Genomic DNA, 24,058 nt, shown 5'->3' with positions numbered 1-24,058 from the left:
TGTGAAGCAAAAATATAATATCAGGTTAGCTGGCTATATTGTACCCTGAGCAGTAAAATTCACTTCAGTGATTTCAAGCTCACCTATAATGTGACTAGTTCCCCAGAACTTGTATACAGATCTATCAGATAGAGGATTCCCCCTACAGTTTGCCCCTCCCTCCCAACCACTTGTATCCACATCATGACCTGATGAGGTCATGGGTTTTGTATTAGTAGTGAGAGGTGTTTTCTGAACTTCCCAGCTTGATGTTGGTTCTTTGGATAATTCCTAACATTTAGCTCAGAACAGCAGCTTTTGTTGGAATAATTGGTGGATGTGGTCTTAGATAATATGAGCATTATCTGGTCCTGCTCGGTACACATCCATATGGCCAGTAATGCCTTTCACAGTAACTAAAGTTCCAATCTGTCTGGACATTGCATACCCATCTGACAGGGTGTGGAGAGGGAGAATTCATTATATATGCATGCTTAGGAACTGAACTGGTGTCACAAATAGGTTTGTTGGAAAGCAATTTGTTCATTTGATAAGTCAGAGTACTCGTGCCTATTGAAATGTTCACAAAGCATATTTCCAAAGTGATTTATCCTAAGATAACAGACAGTTAACTCTAGACAAACAGAATATTGGTGCAGAACATCTCTAGTTATTTGCTGGATGACTGTATTGCCTCATACAGTGCCAAGCTATACAAATGAGAAGGTCCAAGGTTCAGTTTCCAGTTTGTGCTAAGTTCAGATGTTTGCAGGTGGATGTACAGTGAGCTACTTAGCCATAGTTCCGTCCTGATTGCCAGACACTGACCCTTGCTGGAAAGACACTCTTTGTGTGGATATCAGATGAGGACAGTATCTGGCTTGGCTGGGATGCCAACTATAGTTAAGTATTCATTAATTGTTTCAGCTGACAGATTAACTATCACCACGAGTGATGTGAAGGTAAACCAGAACTAAGCATGACTCAGAAAAAAATGTGGAGAAATTTAACTTATGGCCACCTGTTTTGCAATTGAGAAAATGAACAGATCTTCCCCTTGTACTACGCAACATTTATCCAGGTCTGGTAATGGGTGAGTAACCCACTTTTTCTGAAACACACATAAGGCTGCTTAAATTTGCAGATTGGAATTCTGGGGTGCTTCTTTTGGTGTACTGGTTTCCTATTGGAAGACTCCTCAACACCCAGCCTGCTGATATCCTACCCTCTCACAACACACGAGCCAGTATCTGCTTAAATGATGCCCAAACCAAGATTTGGCTCTGGCTCTGGACACTGGCACAGGTGGTTGGGGCAGCCATTTGTTTTGGGCTACTACCTAATGTAGAAGAATACTAGAACATAAGAAACAGAAGCAGAAGCAGAAGTAGGCCACTCAGATCCTCACACCTTCTCTGCCATCCAATAAGGTCACAGCTGATCTTCTACCTCACTACCACTTTTTCTGTACCAACTCCATTTCCCTTGATTCCATTAGTATCCAAAAATCTATCAATCTCTTTCTTGAATACACCTTGTGAATGAACTTCAGAGCTCACTTGGGTAGAGAACTCCAAAGGTTTACTAAAAAAATTTCTTCTCATCTCTGACCTGAATGGCCAACCCTTTATTTTGAAACCATGACCCCTGGTTCTAGTCACTCCAGCTAGGGAAAATATCTTCCCTGCACCTATCCTGTCAAGCCTTATAAGAATTTTGTATGTTTTAATGAGATACCTATCGTTTTTCTAAGTTGATGTTAGTACAGACCCAATCTCCTTAATCTCTCCTCATAGGGTGATTCCTTCCATACCAGGAATCAACTTGATCAGTCTTTATTGTACTCTGTCCATCACAAGTATATGCTTTCTTAGGAAATGAGATTATTATTCTAGGTGTTAGCTCACCAGGGCCCTATATAATTTTAGTAAGGTATCTTTTCCCTTGTACTTGAATCCTCTTGCAGTTAAGAAATTAGGAAAGTAAATGGTACACTGACCTTATGTAGCTGCATGTTAAAGTCTTCTGACACTTTTCAGTCTCTATCATTAAAGAAAAATGCTATTCTATTTTTCTATTGAAGTGGACGAATTCATGTTTTTTTCACATTATTTTCCATCATTGTTGTTCTTGCCATTCACTTAGTCTATCTGTATGCACTTGAAGCCTCTCTGCATCATCCTTATGCTACCATACAGTTTTACAATGTCAGCTGGGACACCAAGGTCAATCCCTGTGGCACCCTGCTTGTTACACAGCTTCCTAACCCGAAAGTACCTGTTTATTTCTATTCATTGTTTTCTAAACATTAATCAATCTCAATCATGCCAGTATGTTATTACTGAACCCAAGTGCCCTAATTTTCTTCAATATACTCTTGGGTGGCATTTCATTGAAGGCTTTCTGAAACTCCAAGTACAATACATCTACTGGTTCCCCCTCACCTATTCTGCAAGTTACAAACTCCAAAACAGATTTGTCAAACATGTTTTTCTGTTTGTAAGTCCATGTTAATTCTGCCCAATCATCTTATTATTTTTTTAATTGCCCTGTTACCACTCATTAATGGATATCAACATTTTCCTTATTACTGATATCAGGCTAATTTATCTCTACTTCCCTGTTTTCATTCCAGTCAGTTGGAGACATATTAGAATCTATTGAACATTAGAAAATGATAACCAGCATCCACTATTTCCGTAAAGTGGGATGTATATCATCAGGTCTTGGGGATTTGTTGGCTTTCAGTTCCATTAATTTCTCCAAAACCATGTTTTACTAGTGCTAATTTCTTTAAAATCTCTCTACCCGACACCTATTCTCCAATTTTTTTTTCTCTGCAAAATACTTTTAATTTCTCTGCCATTTCTATTTTCTCCCATTTGAGTATGTAAGGTGTCCAAATTAATCTTTGCTAACCTTTTCCTTTTTACATATCTGTGGAAACTTCTACAATGTACTTTTGTATTACTCGCTAGATTACCTTCATATACAGTACATGTTCTATACTTATCAATTTCTGGATTCTCATTTGCTGAATTCCGAAATTCACCCAATCTTCAAGCCCGGTGTTCTATTTGGCAATCCGATAAGCTTTTTTCTCTTTGATTTAATTCTTTGTGAGCCATAGTTGGACCACTTTTCATGTCTTTGTTTCAAGGAAACAATATAATACATTATTTCCTTAAACGTTAGCTATTGCTTATCTGCTGTCACACTTTTCCATGTAATTTCCCACACTACCACAGCCAACTCATGCTTCATACATTTGTAATTTGCTTTGTTTAGACTCTTTGCCCTGCTTTCATTTTGAACTAAATCACTTTCAAACTTAATATTAAATATATTATGATCACTCTTCCTTGAAGGGATTATTAATTAACCTTATTGCGCACTGTTGAATCTAAAATACCTTATTCCCTTGCTGATTCCCCAACAACTGATCTATAAAACCACCTCATATATGTTATTTAAAAATTGCTTGGGTACTGTGCATTGTTTCTATCAATAATTTTGGAATGAAATCACAGGTAATTTTCATTATTATCATTAACAGACTTAAGTACTAAGCCATTGCAACAGATGTTATTCTGGGAATGCAGACCTCTACCAGAATTTTAGTAAAATCAAGCTATTAATGATTCATTTATAACCACACAGGTTGGCCATCTTTCTATGATCTGCTGGATTCTAATGCAATAACGCTGGTTGATGACTTTTCCCATGGTATGCACAGGATTGAAGCAAGCTGCAGCTATGTAAGTTTATTAATACTATCACTGGTATTACATTTGTACTGATATTGAATATTATTACTCAGAAACCATTTTACTTTTATACCATTTTCCGTTAAGCTTATTTCCAGGAAATTAGCATTGATTACTGTTTTGCCAACAGTATATGGAAATCAAGTATTATAATATGTACATTTGCTCCAGTGTACCAACCATAATTTATGCCAGTCAATAGATCGAGATGCTAAAGCAAATCTGAATTACTCTCAGAGTTTATCCAGAAGTAGAGCCATAGAAAATAAGAAACATCATAGATCAGGTTTCTGGTTTATGCTCAGTTGATCTCAGTGAAGGTGGTGGTAAGGGAAATCAGATTTGGCCTCGATACCTCTGGTTTAAGGAAGTTTTAAAAAAAACTAATTCCTGATGTCCAACAATCCATGCTCACAATACACCTGTGAGAATGGGATTCAGCTGGGTTGTATTGTCACATTAGCCACAGAACCTTTTTTTTTAAAGGTTTGCAATTACTATTTGCACAGTGTCCATGTGGTGAACTTGGCACTTATGGATTTGTACCCCAGCAAGGGTTCAATATTGCAAGACTGAGAGGAGATACTGTTGGAGAAAACTGATACAAAGAACAAATTCATGCTTCACTCACAAAGGAATGTATAAGTCTTTATGCTCATACCTCCAATTCTCCAATAAATTACATAAAAAATGCAAAAGTTTGATTTATGTAATGTATATATTTAATATAAATGGATCCAATAACTAGGCTTGATTGAAAATGTCTAGGAAATGTAACATTTGATTTCAAATATTTATTAGAATCAAAGACCAGAATGTTAAAACTGACAAGTAACATCAGGGAATAATAGGATCTTTGTGTCCATGGCAGCAAAAGGAGGATTTAACCTGGCGAGCAGCTGATGGTCCAACAACTGACAGGGCTACAGTGGCATAAAGCAGTTTTAACAACACAGTGTCAATTGTCTATCAGCAATACACAGTCTGATCTCAGCATGTAGCATGCATGTGATGGTTTGACAGACCTCCATGTGTGTACAAAAGCAGAAATCTTCAGAAGGGTGACTTTTATTGTTTCCGGTGTCTACTGAGAAATGCATTCGATTGTTTCAAAGGTGATTTTGTTCACAATATTCCTGTAGAATTAGTTCATAATCTCAGGTATAAAATAATAATTCTTTTTGAAATCTTTTGCTATAGTTAACTGCAGCCTGGTTGATTTAATGAAGCATAATTAATATTTCTGAATCTGCATCACTTTATCAAGTTGCTGGAAGAGTACTTTTTAACCACAGTAAATAGCTGCTATTAAAGGGTGAAAGGTTAGATCTGAAGGAATATTTAGATGTTATCTAGAGTTTACTGCCTTGTGATGAATGATGTAGACTATAACAGCAATCTAAAATATCCATTTTGTTACAAGAAAGCAATTACTTTTGCTATTTTATTTCAGTGTGGTGCACATCTGGGACATGTCTTTGATGATGGGCCCCGTCCAACTGGTAAACGGTATTGTATAAACTCTGCCTCATTATCCTTTATACCCACGGGCCAGAGCTCAACTGATGAAGGCAACGATCCTACCCCATCTGGCAAGACTGAACTTTAGGCTACAGAGGGCTGATGAATGGGGTTATTACTTCACAAGCCTGTGCTCCAGCGACAAACATCTTTGTGCATTTAAAGTAATAAAGTAACAAGTTATTTAAACACACACAAGTAAAGCTCTTCTGCACAAAACAATGAACTTACTTAACGTGGATAAGAGTATCCTTGTAATTTTTTTTTCTCCATAGGATGTAGATTGTAACGGAGCAAGTCAATGTGGTTGGGTTTTGTAAACTGTGGGAGTTCTACCATGTAGCATAGAAAATCCATTGTACTCTCCCAGAGCAGCATAGCATGGCACAGGGCAGTCAGGAAAAGCAAGGTATTAGCAGTTTCCTCATAATGTAATTTGGAGACTGCCAGGAATGCCTGACAATGAAGTGCAATGGCAAGAGAAAGAAAAGTTCAAGCGCAGGTCACAATGTCCTGAACAGAGAAAATCAGGACAGCTGCAGCATGTTTGAAGCCTATGTATTCTACACTACCCTTAAAATTATTTTGATGAAATGGACATGTAAATTACACATTTTCCCATATCTTTTACTCAGAACTTGTTTGTAAAAATACTATTGCCTAATAAAAAAAACACTGATATAGGCCCGATGTGTTGTGTGTGAATCTTGCTGGCTGACCACAGGTCATTTGGTTCACAGCTGGTGTATGTCAAGAGCAGCTCAGTATACCTGGTCCCATTGCTGACAGTCTGCATTTTGTATATAGTACTTCCAGCACTTTATCTCAAGCCGTCTCCTAAAGCAGGGGTCAGAGCAGTGGAGCATGCTCAGATTCCCTGCATACGCTCATTCCTGGGAAAATATTTGAGGGGATTGAAATCTAATCAAGAGGAGGCAGACGTTTATAGAAAGATTCAACCTTCACCTTTTCAAACTCTCCACCTTTTGCATGTGCTTGTGAGTACATAAAATCTAATCAATAGATGTGCATATGGGAGGATGGGAGTATTTCTAGTGGAATTTAAGAGGGTTTTGAAGATTTTCATGAAGAATTTGTCATCCAGTGGTTTAATGATTCTCCTGGAATGCTGTGAAGGATCAGTGACTAAAAAATAAACCTTAGTAATATCTTATTATTGAGATTAATTTGGTTTCCTAGATCATCCCATAAAAAATGCTGAAATACATTCCACAGTTTTGCTAATTTAAAAAAGTTGTTCTTCTATACATTCCGAGATTTCTTAAGTTAGGAGACTAAGAGTTACATAAATGATAATATACTTGTTAAATTAGAGCAGATGTTTATGCAAAATTTTGAGAGATCAATTTAAATAAAGCATTTGAGAAGCTCCCCTGTCTGCCCACAACCTTCTGTCTACTGTATCCTGATAACCAATACACTTTGGCTTAGAAAAGAAAGAAAATGCTGCCCAAATTTTTGTTCTATTCCTGGAAAATATTCTTGAGTTATTTAGAAGTGCCTTGCTGGATATTTTAGCATTGTCGTTTATCCACTGCTACCCAAATAGAGTAATGTGTTTCATGTGCAGATTGCCCTTTACATGTCTTTGCTAGTCACCCTACACAAGACAAAGGCACATGCACACCATTTGTCAGTAGAGCAATGTTTGCAGGTACTTCAATTTAAAAGAAATGTCTGGTCTGCAGCCAACTCTTCACAGGCTTGGCATTGCCAAGGCCTGTCAAAATCAAAAGTGCCAGGTTATGAATGAATGGGGATAACAGGAATGTTAGCTGAACAACCATATGCAATTTTTTTTTCAAGTGACCGATGACCAGTTTGTTTTGGTAGAGATTTATTCCCTTTTCCCTATAAAAGTAGAAACCTATTGTATGATTTACATACAGCAAAATTTCTTAAGGCTGAAGAACTACAAATCATATTTATATTGTCTTACATCCTCCCTCATATAATGGAAAAATCCATGTGAATAAAGAAGGAATATAACAGATTAACACAGTTACAAGCAGTATTTGTTGCTTGATTTTCAGATAGCTGTCATGTTGCCTTCAGTTTTAGATAGTCCACCATCCCACTAATGTAGCAAACTCTAGATTAGTTCCCAGGAATTGGAGCTAACGGCACCAACTGATGAGGTGCCTGCATCCCACTAGAGTAATTGTTGAGCATATCTTTGCCATTGTGAAGCAGCATTTCAACAGCCTTGACAGATCTAGAGCCACACCACAATACGGCCTGGATAATCTTTGAAGGATTTAATAGCGAGCGCGCTGCATGCTGCGGAACTTTGTCCTGTAAAAAAGCATTGTCACAAAGGTCTTGGAGAAAGGTCCCTGAGCAATGCAAGAGCAGGACAGCTTGAAGAAACAGTGAAAGGAAAAAAAACAATGCTAGTTGCAAGCTTTCATACTATTGACCTAACAGGTTCAAAATATGGTTATTATATCACTAACCACATTTTCCCAGGCCCTCCACAATTATACTTTTACCTAGAACACCTCAGAAATTCTCTTTGTACTACAATTTAGTGCAATTAAAGATCTTGTATGGAATGCCTGGCATTCCTCTTGATGAAAATGGAGAATACTACTTCTACCAGGGGTGCACTGTTGCGCCTGAGCAACAAGTCCTTTATGGAGCCAACAGAGCTCCCTGGGTAAGTTTAGATACACCTCCTCTTATCTGAAGTGCTTCCCCTGACTCCACAGTGACACTATGAGCTCGTGCCAGGCTGCCTGTGCAATGCCGCCTTTTGCAATGCCACCCTCAAGGACTTAAGAATTTTGCAAAAGAAACCTACTAGGCATCCACAGTCATTGGCTTTATTTGAAATGAGGCCCAAGAGCAAATTTGGATGCCTAGCCTTAATATCATTCTCTTTTCATGGTACAGTTTCTGTAAATTTTGGCAGGGGCTGCTTTGACACACTCTAGGTCACCAAGCTAATCAGCTCCAGCTCTGTTTTATAGGAGCCTTCCCTTGGGCAGCTAGAACATCTGCCTGTTTTAAGCAATAGATCTCTTAATTTAGTTAAATCCTCCAGTGTCACTAAGCCTCTGTTTGCAATTTTCAGTCACACATCGATGGAGTGCACTTAACCCTTATGTCCTGGCTTCCTAACCAAGTAGCTCTGTCAAAAATTGCCCGACAGCAAGATTGCTGAGATTGTGGAGTGGTTGAAGCAGAAAGTATTGCTGCATTTAGTGGAAGCTTGATGGACACATGGGGAGGAAGTGAGGGATTGGACAAGATAACAAAGGATAATTAGAATGGGAATATTGGTGTTGAGTATAAACACAAGGTGAGAGCACTCAGGTCAATTGGCATGTCACTATTTCTCTGTAATTATCTGGGTTAAGTTGTTGTGAAGCAGATAATTTTGCTGCATTTTGATGCATTCATGAAGGGAAAGAGAATAGATCAATAAGGGTCAAAGTGGCACAATGCGGAGTCCTCAAACCATTCCTGCTGCCTATAAAAATACTGTGGGTGGGCTGATCCCTATGTCTGCTGGCTCCGAGGGTCTATCCATGAATCATCTGAATGTCCAAGCCTTCCAGACTTGTGCAGCTGGTGAGCAGTTCACCAGTGAGATTGAAATTAGGATGAAAATTCAAAATGTTCAGCTCCCTCCAATCACTTGACAGGAACTAATAATTATGAATTTTTTAAAAAAGGAAAATGGCTCCTTGTGTTTGTAGTCTAAAAAAGTAACCTCAGTGGTAGGAGAAAATGTGTGAGTCAGAATTTGTTGTCTGTTCTATCAGGTGCAGCACCTGAGATGAATTGCTGGAGGGTTTTGGTATGTAGCTGTACTGAGGTTGAACATCAACTTCATATCAGTTCTATCTATTCCCCAGTTGCTCAAGGCCTCTGCTCAGTGTGATAACAATCCTAATAGCATGAAGGATTACTAAACTTTGATCCATAATCCTATCAAAGCCAGAGGAGATCCCCTAACCATCCTGTAAATCAATGTGTCTAGAAGAGCTGTTGGAACATTTGCAGATCAGGCTCTATTGGCCCCAGACCTCAGATAACAGAGACCTCCTGATACATATTGAGTGCCACATGCTCCATAATGCATGGAGTTTAGCAAACTACTGGGCAAGATGCTGCATCCTCCAGTAGTGAACTCTAGGACATGAACTGCTTGCCATGAATCCCAATATTTGTATCAATGCTCAGATACGCTCTATAAAAGCAGAACAATGAAGTCTGGGTTGATGGCAAGCAAAAGCTACCTTGCTGGAGATCAGTTTCCTTTTCCCCTATGTTATCTTGGTTAACCAATACTTTTTTTCTCACTATCCATTGTTGCTCATAATTGGAAAATTGAGCCAGTGTTTGTGAAGGACAGAATAAGTGGCAGTGTATATTGTGAAGTCCTGCCATGTTAAGATGCATTGGAACCTTGCTCAGCAACTCTTGCACATGTAAGGCTAAATGTTCCAGATTCATGCCATCAGCAGTGGAATAATTCTTGGACAGACAAGGGTAGAAGATGTCTGGGCAACACCTTCTACCACATCCCACCATTGAGCACTTCTCTCCATGTCCGTGCACCCAAACCTGAAGACACAGAATGTTCACAGTCATGCTGAATGAGAAAATACCTGCTCCACCAGTATGTAACAAGACTTCTGTTCGATGATGTGATTTTGCTACACTTCTTTTTTTAAAAGATTCCATTTTTTTGCCACCATAGAAAAGGGTGACAAGGATCTTTTCTGTGAAAGGAGCTGGAAATTCAGAAGTGAGTTTATATTGCTCTTGCATCCTTTCAGATCTTTCAGAGTTCTCTTGCTAGGAACCTACAAACAATCCTGATTGTTCTGGGGATTTTACATGAAGAAAAGGGTAAGAAAAGCTCTAAAATGGAGAGAAAATAACAAAAAACAATTGATGAAAGAAGGCCATTTACATGAAAATTTACCTCTCTTTCTCTCTGCATGGATGCTGCCAGACCTGCTGAGCGTTTTCTGTTTTCATTTCAGATTTCCAGCATGTTTTGTTTTGTCTCATAATTCTAGTGTTAGTCTCAAATGGAGAGCTCATCTAACGCCTGGGATATAGAGGTATTCCCGAGTAATTTCAAGGTCTAATTCTAATGTGTACCTAGTGAAATGAGATCAGTCTATAAGCAACAGAATTCAATGTGTTGGCTGACAGGAAATTGAGTCTTTTTATAGTTGGCAAGATGTATTGAGTGGTGTACCACAGGATCAGTGCTGGTGCCTTAACTTTTTACAAGTTATATAAATGACTTGGATGAAGTTACTGAAGATACAGTTGCTAAATTTGCTGATGACACAAAAGGGAAAGTAAATTGTGAAGAGGACATAAGGAGGATATAAAAAGATATAGGTTAAATGAACAGACAAAAATTTGTCAAATGGAGAATAATGTGGAAAATGTGAAATTGTCCATCTTGGTAGGAAAAATAACATATTATCCAAATGGTGAAATGTTTCAGAGATGGGAGATGCAGAGGGATCTGAGTATCCCACTCCATGATTTGCAAAAAGGTGAGTGTATAGATACAGCAAATAATTAGGAACAGAATGTCCTTGTTTATTGTTTAGGGAATTGAATACAGAAGTAACCAGATTTGCTTCAGTTACGTAGGGCACTAGTGAGACCACATCTGGAGTACCAAGTTCAGTAACAGTGTCCTTATCTAACAATGACTTTACCTGTATTGGAAACAGTTCAGAAAAAGTTTAGTAGACTACGCCTGTAATGGGCAGATTGCCTTATGAGAAAAGGTTGTATCAAGTAGAGCAAAAGAGAGTGAGGGTGACTTGATTGAAACATTTAAGATCTCGCAGAATCTAGTTAATCATTTTATATTTATCTATTTAATATGGAGATGAGGCAACATTTACTTAAAGAGGACTGTGAGAAGGGTGGTGGAAGCAGACTCCAGAAATTTTTAAGGCAGAGGCAAATAGATACCTGACAAGCAAGGGAGTGAATGGTTACAACAGGTAGATGGAGACTTGGAGTTGAGGTTACAATTTGATCAGCCATAATCTTATTAAATGGTGAAGCACGCTTGAGGGACTAAGTGGCCCTTTCCTGCTCTTAATTTGTATGTTTTATATATACATTCACATCTGAAGAGAGTAGGATCAGGTCTGCCTGTGATGCCCTCTCAGATCAAATAGCTCAGTCCTTAGACTTACACTAGAAGAATGACCTTTTTATTTAGATGTGACCAGGCTACCTGTAGTGTATATTGAGGAGGCAGGATTAAGGGTGAAAAATAGAATAAAATGATCTATCTTTATGGCATTTGCTGTTACTTGACAATTTGATGATAAAGCAAAATAATCAACTAATTAATTTACAATAAAGTAGTTAACTGCAAACATTGTTACAAACTCACCTGGGCTTTTTGAGAGTTAGAATCTCTTTGGGCTGATTTTGAAAAAGATAATTCGCCCTTGGATTTTTTTGCATTAATTTTGCTGAGTTTGAACCTTCATGTGTGATTGTATAAACTAGGCTTATTATTAATTTGAATAAAGGAATATTTGCTTGCAGAAACCTTTCCTAATGCTACAAGAAATGATGCAAAGGAAGTTTCTGGATATAGTGCTGAAGAAACAAATCAAAATAGCATCACCATAATTATTTTAAAAAGCTCTCCAAGCAACCTTCCCCTTTCTGACACTGGTATCTTTGTTCTGTTCTTCAACAAATCATATAAATGACTTATGATCAATAGAAATGCTGGGCTTTGAAAACTTGAATTTTGCTCCCGTGGGTAAAAGCAAGGCCAACTTAAGTCAAAGTCACGTGAACTTCTTTTTGGCTAACTTTTTAAAATACTTGTTTTTGTTTGGGATTGGCTTACGGATGCTCACAGATCTTTTTACCTCACTGCTTCTCCCCGTTCCCTCCCCACCCCTTCCTTACAGCTGGACAGTAACTATTTCTTATTCCCCAAGTTGTACCAAGTGAACTACTTTTATCATAATTTAATGTTTAATTTTTTAAAAATAAGTTTTAAAATGTTTCCTTTCTTCAACTGAAGGCACTGGCTCATGCTGGAATTATTTCTGCTGGTTCCATTAGCATTTTGCCCTTGGTCAGGTAAGGATTGTGCTCAGATGTGAAGCCTCATCTGGTGGAATATCCTATCAGGACTCACTGTCACATAAAGAGTAGCCATTTCAACAAGGTCATTTAGCTGCCCTTGGAAATGTGCCTTCACAAGGTCATAGAGTCAGAGGGTCAGACAACATGGAAGCAAACCCGTTGGCTCTCTGCATCCCTCCCTTGACCATCAAGCACCCCTTAACACCAATCGTACACAAATCCCATTTTGCTCTCCCCATCAACTCCCCTCAGATTCTAATCACTCACCTACACACTAGGGGTGACTTTCAACGGCCAATTAACCTGTCAATGCAAGCCTTTGGGATGTTGGAAGAATCCTGAGCACCTGGAGGAAACCTACACTGTCATGGTGAGATCATGCAAACTCTATACAGACAACACCCAATGTCAGAACTGAACTCGGGTTGCTGGAGCTGTGAGGTAGTGGCTCTATAAGCTGGGTCACTGTGCTGTTCTAAAAGGTGCAAGGCCATTCATGAGAGGAATGGCGAGTGAGAAAAGGATATGAGCAGAGGTGGATCAAAGTTACTAATCAGAATAATAATCCATTAAACTACAAAGCAAATGTTGTGCATCAACAAGCTGTTTGATTATTGAATTGGATATTGCCTTTGTTTGATGTCCACACATGCTCACTTTCCAAGGATGGGGTTTTGCTCACTGATTAGTGAGAAGAAGCTAGAGAGGGTGCAGACAAGATTGACAAGGATGTTGCCGGGACGGGAGGGCCTGAATTATGAGGGATTTCATAGGCTGGGACCGTTTTCCCCGGATTGAAGGAGGCTGAGGTTTATAAAGGTTTATAAAATCATGAGGGGCATAGATGAGGTGGATGATCACAGTCTTTTATTGGGATAAGGGAGTCTAAAGCTAGAGGACATAGGTTTAAAGTGAGAGGGGAAAGATTTAGAGAGGCAAGTTTTGGGTATATGGAATGATCTGCCAGAGGAAGTGATAGAGACAGGTACAATTACAATGTTTAAAAGACATTTAGACAGGTACATGGATAGGAAATGTTTAGAATGATATGGGCCCAATGTGGCCAAATGGAACTAGCTCAGGAAAGCACCTTGGTTGACATGGACAAGTTGGGCCAAAGGGCCTGTTTCCACTCTGTACAAGTCTATGACTCCAAGGAGCTGGATTAATTTTCCTTTTATTTCTACACTGGGTGGTGTGGGGTGGGTTTTGAGGCCAACTGATTAATGTACTCCACAAGGAGGTGGATTCAAGCCCATAGTTTGTGTGGACCACATTCAATGGTGCATTTATCAGAAATATTAAGGGCCCGGATAATAAAGGCTTATGGTATTGCTGCTATGCTTAATAAGCTAGATGAATTTATATTTAAATGTATATTTTGCTTTATAACCCAACTTCCCTTGAAGGAACTTCATTTGTCCTTGGTGCTTAGTTTTGCAGGTACCATCTGGTCAGTCTTCATATACAGGCACAATGGCTCAACAGAATATTCAACTGCAACAGACCTCACTGCTGAAAGTAATCCTGTAATCATTCACACATGCAGTTTTAGCAGAAATTACTACACAGCAATCAGGAGTGAAAACTCTGGCAGGTTGTTAAAGCAATTGCAGTATATTCATCATTTCCTGATCTAAGGTTGGTCAAATCTTTGCACCTTCCTAGTACTAAATGGTCATCCACATGCCACCTTAATTAGCTGAGCTATTGAGAAACCCCACTCATAAGTCTGTGTCAGTGAATGCATTGAAATAAGAGCAATGTGAAACAAAAGGAATGTGAACTATTCATGTATCATACAATTATATAGTCTAAATTGTTTTTAACATTTAAAAAAGTTGAAGATACAACTGTTTACCAACTTGCTTCTGAAGAGCTACATTGAAACCCAGGTTGACTTGAAACTATTATAATTGTTTTTTTAAAGGGTTCATGATATCACTGTTAGACCTAAAACATGCGTTCAATACAATTAATTTCTGTAAAACAACTATCTAACTTTGACAAAAACGGAAACATCTGCCAGAATGAAGCAGTGATCTACTCCCATCATTAACTGTTCATAAGTGATATAATTGCTCAACTGATAGCTCAAAAGAGACTTGCAATTATATAGCAAATACATCAGTTTGAAAGAGTGAGAATTGGCTTGATTTAAATATTTAAGATCCTGAGGGGTTGTGACAGGATGGATGTGGAGAGGATGTTTCCCCTTCAGAGAGAATCTTGAACTGGTCATTGTTTAAAAATAAGGGGGTCACCCCTTTAAAGCAGGTAAGATGATTTTTTTTCCTCTTTCGAGGGTCGTGAGTCTTTGAAATGCATTTCCTTAAAGGGCTGTGGAAGCAGAGTCATTGACTTTTTTAAGACACAAGTTGGTGGATATTTAATAAGCATAGGTGAAAGGATACAGGGTCATCGGGAATGCTTAAGGAGGTTACAATCACATCAGCCATGATCTTATTGAACAGCGGAACAGGCATGAGGGATCAAGTAGCCTACTTCTGCCCCTAATTCATATGTTTGTACACATCCCTTTCAGAATGTCCCAAACCAATTAAGTACTTTTGAATTGTGGCTATTGTTGTAAGGTAGCTAATTTGCAAATGGCAAGCTCCCTCACCTCTGATAATGGCTATCAAAAAAAAAATGGAAATTTGAAATATACTGTAAACAGAAATTGCTGGAAACCCTCAGCAGGTCAGGCAGCACTTGTGCTGATGAAGGGTTTTTGATCTGAAATGTTAACTGTTTCTCTTTCCACAGTTGATGCCTGACCTGCTGAGCGTTTCTGGCATTTTCTGTTAAAATGACTATATAATCTGTTTTGGTGATGTTAAAGAAGTGATAAATATTGATAAAGACACTGCTGATAGAACACCAATTTGTCTTTGAAATAGTGCCTTGAGATTGTTTTTATCCAGCTGAGAATGCAGATGGGACCTTCACCTGAATAGTGGCACCTCCAAGGATGCAGCAGTCCCTCAGTGCTGTCAGCCTGAGCTCAAGTCATTGGAGTGGCATTCATTCTGACACAGTCAAGAGTTGAGACTCTGAGTGACAGCTTACCCTATCCAATGCCAAACCTGATTCAGATTTGTGAAGCCCCAATTCTATACACAGTGGGCAGTTGCACTTTCAGCTATCCTAGAAGGACTGCTCCCATGTTTGTTCAATTGTCTGATATAAGTGTAAGGAGTGATAGGGGTGTAGTAATTTGCCTCATAATCCTGGGCCGGGGAAGAGCAAAGGGTCCCAGTGATTTTCCTGATCACTATAATGATAGACTTGGACATGTACAGACACTCATTGCCAATGAAACCATTGTTTAAAGGTATCACACATTTCAAATCAGTGCATTCTCACATTTGTTGGCACGCTATTAATTAAATAGATAATCTATCATTGTCCTGTTTTTCTAACAATAAATTATCACCACTTACCACTGTCCTTTAATTATTTTAAGCTGCAGAGCAGCCATTCCTTACCAATTCTGAAATCAAAATTGTTCATGCTATGGTTATAATCTGGAATTGGAGCTGGCACAAACTCAATGGGACCAATGACCTCCATCTATGCCATAGTAATTCCCATGATTGGGATAATGCACCATGGGTTGAATATTGACTGGATGGTTGTGATTCATACCAACAATAGGATTTTGTTTTGCATCAGACACACTTGGAACAGTCATTTGCCTGGCAATGTTCTTTTAGGGCGGGATCCTATATCATGGCAAACCCACCAATCTCAGCCCCCAGCTCCAAATCCCATCACCCCATCACCTTCTGACTTCCTGGTCACCCCTGAACTGACCCTCTCTTGAAACCCCATTCATGAAGACATTTCGAAACCAGACTCATGATCACAAGACCTCTTTCTCCAATAACTCCGTGGTTTTAACCTTGGTTCTGGACCTACCTGTTATTTTCCTTGTTTTTGTGCTCTGTGACTCATATGACTCAATGACTTTCTAGGCAACACGGACTTTCTAACAATGCTGTCTGAATGTTAGTTATAGGAAGAATGACTGAAAATATTTCTCCTATTACACAAAGCATATTCAAGCACAAAAATGGAAAATGCTAGAAGCATTCAGCTGGTCAAGTAGCATCAGTGGTGAATGTTTCTAGTCAAAGACCTCCATCTACTTTGCAAAACTGTGGAGGTGAACCTCAATATCAGAGAATGACACACTTGTTTTGATATGTGGGTTTGCAAGATTATAGTCTTCAAGGTGCTTCAGACAAGTCTATAACCAAGGGAAAGACACTAGAAGATCAAACTGTCCATTTGACAAAATTCACATTACTAAGGAGATTAAGTAATAAGACCAAAGAATGATCCGATTCTCAAGAGAGTAAGCACCCAAGGAGGAAGTACTTACAATTCACTTTTTCCTCCTGTAATATATTTTTGATGTTCAATATTCTAAAATAGCTTTTAGATTTAAATGGAACACACTCCACACACACATTTTTAGATGTATACCATCAGATTAAATATCAAAACATATCAGTGACCTGTTTGCATCCTAATATAGCCTTGTAACACATCAGCAAAATTATGCACTATATTGAGAGTTGAGCCTGGTTTGGGCAAGGTAGGGATGGGGTCATGGACAGCATGAGAGTCTTAACCTGGAATGGTCAATCTGCTCTTGCTTATTCCATTCATGCAAGTAGAGTGTGATCTGCTTTCTGATCTCATTACATAGATCCAAAGTCATGGCAATAAAAGCCACTAGGTTTCTCTCTGAAAGTATATATAACTAAACAGTCTATTTAAAACCAGAGTTTCTTACATTCTGTTGAAAATCGCTATGCTTTTAAGTATTGTTTAATGTCAGAAATCTTCCCAGGTTTGGCACGAAATAAATATACGGCTTTGCCACTCGGATTCTTAGTATAAACAAGGCTAGTTGACTCTGAAAAGAGCATTTCCAGAGGTTAATTTCTCTGCATGTCTTAAGGAAGGCTTTATTTTTAAAGGACTTTTTATTTAAATCAGGTAAATGGAATGCCTAGCATTTTTATTAAGTTAAAATGTTTGATATTGCTTTTTCTTCAAAAATGTAAACTTGACCCTCAAGAGGTTAAAGTTCCCTGCTCCTTTTAGTAAGCAATTCATAGCCCATAATCTGTATCTTTGTCACTTTGAAGAGTTAGATCGTTTAACCATTGAAAAGAAAGCACACCCTGGTAACAAAGTGCATGCTATCCTTCATGTGTGGTCTGTGTACCAATGGTTTATTTGTGGTTGTTTGTTTTCCACCTGGAAGTGATTTCTGTGACATCACATGACCTCAGGTCACTTGGGGTTATAAGTATCACCACCATTTTAAATTTATTAATTTTCGGTACTTTTGTTTCTCAATCACATTAACCTGTGATACAAACCAGATATATGGTTCATGAGCTGCGGCATTTTTTCCATAAAAAAATAAACTTCAATACTTGGGGAGCTCAGTAACCTACAGATCCTTCACACTGCAGCCTGTGTTCTTTCTGACATCATTCATTGCTTTGTTCGTCAATAAACCACAGTTTAGCATTGTCCTGTACAAAGGTTCTTTGCAGAAAAAATGAGCACTATGAGAACTAAAATCTGTATAAATCAATATCAGTTTGTGGTTTTTCTGATAGGGGGAGGTGGATTTTGATTGCTCACTTCACACTCCTCCTCAGTCTTCAGTTGCAATGTATGGGGTGGGATTGCACCAGGGTCAGTTAAACATTTCTTCCTGTGAGAAACTAATGGCGAGTTTCTTCCTCTGAGGAACTTACTGTTGTTGGACTTATGTACAAATGTGACTGAAGCCCTTTAAGGTGACCAATACCAAAACATTTATGTAAGATAAATTTTATCCAGTCTTTGTAATTTTAAACAGGGGGAACTAAGACTCAGTCCTGTTTTATATTATGAACCCCCCATTACAAACACACACTCCTCTCCCTCTGGTGGACAGGATTGCAGTATTCACCAAGGCTAGAATCAATTTCACACTGTGGCTGACAGGTAATTCATGCACGCCTATGAATCTAGGCACTCCCCCAACTCCTAGACTTTCCTTTTGGGACAGTGTGGTTAACTACTGCTTGGAGAATTTATCAGATGTGCCAGTCAAAGCATATTGGAATCACTCAAGCTTAATCAACCCATATGGCTGTATTAGAATATGGATTGTCAGCTGGAGAGTCCAACTCTGCTCCATTGCCAGGACCATTACACAATCTTTTATTTTGCTAATGTATTATTGCTCCTGTGACTAATCCATCACTATTTTGATGTGGCATAAACAGCACCCTAGGACTTGCAACATTAGGGTCTATTTGTTAGTTCATATGAATCTTGGTTCTGTCATTAGAACTATAGTGGGACTTCTAATCCTTTTTTGAGTGTTAATTTTAATCTGGTGATACAGAGTATTATAATAAATGTAAAATCTTAATAGACATTGGAAATATAATACACATTTTTGCTGTTATTCTTCTAAAACTTAGTTATCCCACAATAACTTAACCCCTCACCAAACCAGAAAATAAAGTCTTTGGTGTCACATTTGAAAAACCCTTCTCATGGCTCAATCCCTCTTAAAAGTAAACCAAGAAAAAGCTATAGTATCAAAAATGAATGCTACTTTTTGACAGATGCCATGAAAGTCATTGAAACTATAATTTGTGGTAGTAAAAGATTGTGTCTATGGAAACATGTTTGGGGCATTAGGCCCCATGTGCCCTTGAAAAGTAAATAATAAATAATCTAGTGTTTGCCATAAGCACAAAGTACTCATTGTATATTTTTCTCTTATATGCAAGTGGTCCCACCCCATTTTATCTTTGCATTTGCAAACAAAATCAATTAACTTTTATTCCCAGCCCTTCATACTTTAAAAGGAAATAACGTCTTTGATGGTTGTAGAGGGCTGAATAACGTTTGCAGTGTATAAGAACAGCGTATAAGCACATGGCTATCTCTGTGGTGGACAAGCTAAGGTCAGAGATAACGTTGATCAAATACCCAACCTCCAGCTAAAGCTTGTAGATCAGTACTTGCACCTCCATCTCACATTTACAAAATTTCTGATTGATTGATGCTTTTTTGTTTGACATTCAGTGGGTACTAAATTTATAACATTTCACTATTAACTCTTTCACTGCATCTGTGATAGTTTATCATTAATCTTTCCACCACTCATGGACCATGCAACTGTTCTCTGAAGAGCGCTGATTATTTATGAAAACCTGTTTTTCACTGATATTTAACAAAGAAACTGTAAAATCTAATGAACTTGTTAAGCAATGAAATATGTTGTTCCATTAATTTCCAGTAAGGGTTTTACACTTTAAACAGAAATCAGATATTTAATATTGAGGAATCTTGAACCTCATCCTTTCTAAAAGCTCCTGGAAACTCACATAGTGACCTTCCTGGGCAAAGCAGAGTTAGGAAGAATAACTTGTACAAAAAACTATCCTCTTGTGAACATTTACATAATCAAATTAATACTAATATTCCACTAACAACATTTTATGAAGCCTAATATATCGTGATTGCAATTTTGAAAAATAATTGGTATTTTGGCAATATATTTGTATTTGAATACCTATGGCACCAGATTTGAGTGAAAGCTTTTACATTCATCAAGTGGATTCAACACTTTTTTATGAACACATAATACCTCTCTAATATTAGAGAAAAACATAAGCTGAGGCACTTTTAATGGATCGACATATCCATTGCTATGGTACTATAATATGTATTTATTAAGTATATTGGAAATAAATCAAATACTGCCTTGAGAAGTAAATCAATCTGACAGATTTCATTTTTACCAAGAACATATGATTAACAATGGATATTGAACAAATTATGCCCGTGTAATGTTTTGTGGAGACTCTGAAAATAAAACCATCACTAGTGCATTAAGTTAAAATCTATAGGGGAAACTTAAATTAAATTTTGTAAATCAGACTAATTCTACATAAAAAGCAATTCCCTTTGCTGCTCTAGGGACACCATCTTAGAAATGCCAGGTATAGCTCTTTTAAAAAATAAAATACCAAAACTTAAAAAGCAAAAGCAAGATTTCATAGCACATTTGAAATGTAAAAGTAACACTGTGAGGTGAAAACGCATTTGACTAACAATATTTTTAAACATAAAATTAGAGGAAAAGTTAATCTTATATAATGAAAGGAACTATATGACATTGATTCCATGTTAGTGTGATGAGGTACAAACATGAATCTAACCAGATATTTTCTACTTGTGTTGTTTTGGCAGGGATATTTATAACTATTGTATGAATGTGTATGCCTATATCTAAATAATATGGATTATCTCTTATGCTACAAATCAGCCAATTGGCATATTTAACATATGCCTATTTGCAAAAATTGTAATTTTTGGGCAATAATACTTATAAACACAATTAAGTGGTAAGAGGAATGGAGTGACGATTGAGTATAAAGACTCAAAGAAATCTGTCATGTTGTAGTTCCCATGGCAGGGAATGTTACTGAAAGGGCACCATCATAACCAGACTGCTTTTGCAACTAACAAAGGTATTTAGTGACAAGAGGACTGCAGATTTTCTTGTGGATTTGAATGAACTCACTGTGGGTGGCTTAAATTAACATAGGGCTTCAGCAAGGTGAGGGGGGGGGGGGGGTTGGCCCTATCAAACGTCACTGCTACCAGCCCAAATCAGAGGCATTAAAATTCCTTCTTTGTATACCACCACATTCCAAACAATCTACAATGCAAAGAGAATGCTATTTTTTCCATCAATATTTATTTAAAGCTCAATGCTCAGTCATAACCAAGAAGTGGACAAGGCTACTATAAAAGGTTGTTATTTGCAGACTTTATCACTTTGCTCTCTGTCTGACACCAAACATCTCCTCTGTGCATAAACACATCGCCAAAGCAAGTGGCTATCAGCTGCTGTTCTCACAGAGACCAAGGCTACAGCATTGCTTGTGTCAATGAGGTCCATCACATAATTTATCCCTTCATAAGGGACTCTTGGTGCACTATACTTACTGTGGATTCACCTCCTCCCTTGCACTTGCAAAATCCTCCAGTTACAAATCAGATGAGTCAAATGATTAAATTTACTTAATGAAATAAACTTTGTGAGGTTTAGGATCAAATATTGCACCAAGCATATTGATTTCCCTCTGTTACAAGATAGAACATTATTTCAGTGAACTCACTATTAATAGAATTAACCACTGAAAGTGTACACTAGAAACAAAACCTTATGAAACAGATTTTTGCTGTTGCTATATACAAAAATTAACATGCCATTGGAGAAGCATTTTCACTATTTTACTTAAGTACACTTAGTGAAAGGGTTCTTAATTTATTTTATCTAGAAATTGTGCAACGTCATTTGAATTACAGGGTAATCATAGTTTTATTATCCAAACAAATTGTTAAATTATTAGACTTGGATTGTATTCAAAATCCATTAATTTTACGTTCAATATATTCATGCTTCTGAAATTTTAAGCAGACCTTCTAGCTAACTAACAACTGATTCTTTTAAAAATGTAATAACTCCTGTTTACGGAACTAATCATTATCCTCACATATTCTGTCTCTTTAACATGACTAAAGTTATGTGCTGGAGATTATACAAACTCTTAGAATACAGAGTCAGAGAAGCCATATGCTCACTCACAAATGTTTTGTTTTTATCTATTTGCTTTAGCAATAAATATTGACTTTTTTCCCAAATTTTTAATAAAGTTATATAATATTTAGATCACTCAGGTGATTAAAAAAAGTAACAAAATGGAGCTTTTTATTTTTAGATTCTTTAATTTCTCATCTCCAGCTGGATTGCATATGATAATCATTTTCACCCTATGGTTCTAGAGCCAATAGAAGACATTCAACAAATGAGGAAACAATTCTCTGCTAAGGATCAGATATTGCCATTATTCATAGTTAATTTCCTATCCAGGTATCACTTCAAGAGCAGTAATATTGCTGTGAAATTGAGAAACAGATTTGGTTATTCACAAATGTCACAAACCTTTTTGTGCATATTACTAAGCAAGAACATCTTTAAATTGATAAAAGATCCTTATTATTAAAACTGGCATTTTGGCAAGTTTGGAAAGTTTTCAGGCATCCAGATTAATGCTTAAATCTATGCAAATTCTTTTATGGATCCCAACAAAACACCATCTGGAATTTAAAATAGCAGGAAGGCCACTGATACAAAGAATTAAATATCCACACAGTGTGTAAACTTAGACTTTGACATCTAGCATCTCCATGAGCACACTAACTTCCTGAGATCCTCAAGGTATATATTCTTTTAAGGCTTATAGCTATTCCCATTTGTTCCCAAACGTACGCTGTTTCCTGGTTCGTATTCTCCAACCAGCAGTTGGTAAAATAAGCTTTTCATTTAAGAACTCAAGATATTTTATTAACCTCATGAGAGGTCTAAGCTAATGGTAACTTACTGTGCAGTTCCAGTGCGGTCTGCCTGCACATTCTAGTTCCCTCTAATAAAGCTCGCTTTCCTTTAAAAAGGAAGTCCATACAGAACAAACTTTCTATGAAAGAACAAACCAAGAGTGGAACTCCGTAAACTTTGTTTGCATAACAAATACTTTATTTGAAAGAGATCAATTCCAAAGGCAAATTGAAGGATTTACTCTATGGAGAGAGAGAGAGGAACAGAGTTAATGTTTAAGGTCAATGACCTTTCTTCTGATGTAAGATCATTGACCTGAAACATTAACTCCATTTCTATGTCCACTGACGCTGCCTGACTTGTTGAGTATTTTCAGCTTCTTCTGCAGATTTCCAGCATCCAGTTGTTTATTTGTTTTTCTAGTGATTCTATGCCCTTTTTTCAGTCTGCCCTAATAGCTAATTTCTAATTGGAATAATCTGAAATGTCCCCGAGAAATAAATGTTATGATTCAAGTGTTGATGTGAACCTTTTGGACTTGGAGCTTAAAAAGTAATGTAAATTCTGAATGGCAAGAATGATAATTAGATATAATTTTGCAGTGAAGATATTCAACTTTTGAAGTTTAAAGATTATAGAAAACACCATCACATGAAGTCTATTATCTTATTTCATCTGCAATGCCTAAACAAAGACTACATTAACACTAAAAACCCCACAGTTTGGCTGAACATACATCTGTTATAATGGTGAAGGTACATGAATCAAATACACAAAAAATGCAAGGTCAATATGTGGATTTTCCATACATTTCAAATGCATTCGCTAAAACTTAATCAAACTAATAAAGGGAATTGGGAGTCTAGCCCCGAATCCTCCAATTCCAAATGTTCAAATGTTCGAGCAATTCATAGATCAACATCTTTTGAACAGAAGGCTAATATCCTAAATTAATTGTAAATGGTATACAAATTAGCCACTCGGCAAAGGTTCTATTACAGAGAGTAAAATGACGACAATCTGCTAATCTAGGAATAAATCATGATATTGAAATGGGGTTAGAATTACTTCATCAACAATCCAGAAATGTGAGTTCAAATCCTATCATGGAGGCTGTGATATATGAATTCAGTTCATCAAATAATACAGAAAGAAAAGAAAAACTAGTGTCAGTAACAGTAACCATGAAACTACAAATGAGTTTTCATGACAACCA

The 24,058-nt window shown here is 37.4% G+C and overlaps 1 protein-coding gene across 3 annotated transcripts in view; it reads left to right on the top strand.

Moving 5' to 3' along the window:
* The window catches only part of msrb3 (methionine sulfoxide reductase B3), a 90,000-nt gene extending 84,058 nt beyond the window's left edge, over positions 1 to 5,942 (top strand). For all 3 annotated transcript variants that reach the window (XM_052030333.1, XM_052030334.1, XM_052030335.1), the window contains 2 exons: positions 3,640 to 3,737; positions 5,200 to 5,942. In XM_052030333.1, coding sequence (XP_051886293.1) covers positions 3,640 to 3,737; positions 5,200 to 5,355 — 254 coding nt within the window. In that variant the 3' untranslated portion in view covers positions 5,356 to 5,942. The remainder of the gene's footprint in view (positions 1 to 3,639; positions 3,738 to 5,199) is intronic.
* The last annotated feature ends 18,116 nt before the right edge of the window (positions 5,943 to 24,058 follow it).

The sequence above is a fragment of the Pristis pectinata genome, chromosome 15, assembly GCF_009764475.1.
Source record: "Pristis pectinata isolate sPriPec2 chromosome 15, sPriPec2.1.pri, whole genome shotgun sequence".
Classification (NCBI taxonomy): Eukaryota; Metazoa; Chordata; class Chondrichthyes; order Rhinopristiformes; family Pristidae; genus Pristis; species Pristis pectinata.
The sequence above is the reverse complement of the archived record's forward strand: the minus strand, read 5'-3'. Positions and strand labels throughout refer to the sequence as shown.